The sequence below is a fragment of the Sinocyclocheilus rhinocerous genome, unplaced genomic scaffold (assembly GCF_001515625.1).
Source record: "Sinocyclocheilus rhinocerous isolate Xijiao unplaced genomic scaffold, SAMN03320098_v1.1 scaffold11653, whole genome shotgun sequence".
Lineage (NCBI taxonomy): Eukaryota > Metazoa > Chordata > Actinopteri > Cypriniformes > Cyprinidae > Sinocyclocheilus > Sinocyclocheilus rhinocerous.
Window position 1 is genome coordinate 1 of NW_015653064.1, and position 1,474 is coordinate 1,474.

At 36.3% G+C, this 1,474-nt stretch overlaps 1 protein-coding gene across 1 annotated transcript; it reads right to left on the reverse strand.

Moving 5' to 3' along the window:
* Positions 1-127: 127 nt before the first annotated feature.
* On the reverse strand, positions 128-1,046 carry LOC107715566 (uncharacterized; the record flags this gene model as incomplete). The annotated part of the gene is made up of 3 exons (XM_016521712.1): positions 986-1,046; positions 540-863; positions 128-436 (listed from the first exon to the last, which is right to left on the reverse strand). Coding segments are annotated over exons 1-3 (694 nt in total), but the record flags the coding sequence as incomplete, so codon positions are not given.
* Positions 1,047-1,474: the final 428 nt, after the last annotated feature.

The following is a 1,474-nucleotide window of genomic DNA, read 5'->3' on the forward strand; positions in this document are numbered from 1 at the left end:
TGGTCGGCCTTGTTTCGTGCTTAAATGTGCTCTAGAAATAAAACTTAACTTGAACTTTAGCATTAGTATTATAATTGCACATCTAACAGAAACTCTTCCATAACTGATTGATGAGCTTGTTTTTCACCTGAACTCTTGACAGTGTATGTGACTGAGCTCTTGACTTGATCTCTCTGAGTAACTTCACATCTCCACTCTCTGTTGTGATCTTCATTCAGGAGTGTTGTATTCAGAGTGATGATACAGTGATCTGATGAGGATAATATCTGATATCTGGAGTCTGATCTCGTCAGTTTAACACCAGCCTGATTCACCCAGAACAGCTCAATTCTCTCAGAACGGATCCGATCATCACAAGAGACTTCAGCAAATGAATACAACTGACAGAAGAGAGTCACAGAGCGGCCTGCACTGATCTCAGTCTGTGAGGATGAGACTGAAACACAAAATAACACACAAATCACAGACTCGTCAATCATCAGGAGAGATTAAATTAAGAATTTGCCTTTTTAAAATTGATCACATAATCATAAAATTACCATGAAGAATATGCAGATAAACATGAGCATCAGGTCCTTGCTTTTGGTCTCCATTCACATATTGTCTGCAGGTGTAAGATCCATAATCTTCTTTTGAGATGTTCCTGATGTTCAGAGAGCAGTCAGACCCCAGACTCAGTCTCTCATGACTCTCTGTGTCTTTCTTCTTTATCCCTAAATAAATCAGTTCAACTGCTGCTGAATCTCTGAATCTGTTATAGAACCATGTAGTTGATTTCAGGTCATGAAGAGCATTATTACAGGACAGACGGACATTTTCACCAGAACTGATGAACACATTAGTCACTTTCACTCCACTTATACCTGAAACACAAGTACATTTGAGTGATAATTATACTACATATTAATAAATTAAACTTTATTGTATGCATATATACATTGAACTCTTTCACGGGAGTTTAAAGAGCATGTAGAAGTGTGTTTACCTGTGAGAAGTGAAGAGAGAAAGATCAGTCCCAGCAGACACACATGACACTCATCAGACATTTTCTCTTTCTCTTCATTATATGATCTCAACTCTTTCTTTAAATACTATCCACCCTTCCTGTGTTTCTTCACGTCCTCTGATCTACAGACTGAGTGATATTCTGATATTTAGTGACAATGCCAGTGTATAATGAAGACGTGCTGCTTCACTTATCTCTTGTAAATATTGATGATATATTTTATTTATCTTATAGAAGACATTTGTATAAGGTTTTTTTTTTTATTTTTTTTTTATTTTTTTTTTACTATAACTAAAAGAATACGAACTGAATGAATGCTAAGTCCTGGTGTCCTCTACAGAAGACAGCATAACATACAAAAAAATATCATTTTTCTAAAATGACGTTGATCGTGTAAGGATCCTTGCTGTCTATGGGAGGGTCAGACAACTCTCAGATTCCATCAAAAGTATCTTAATTTGTGCTCCG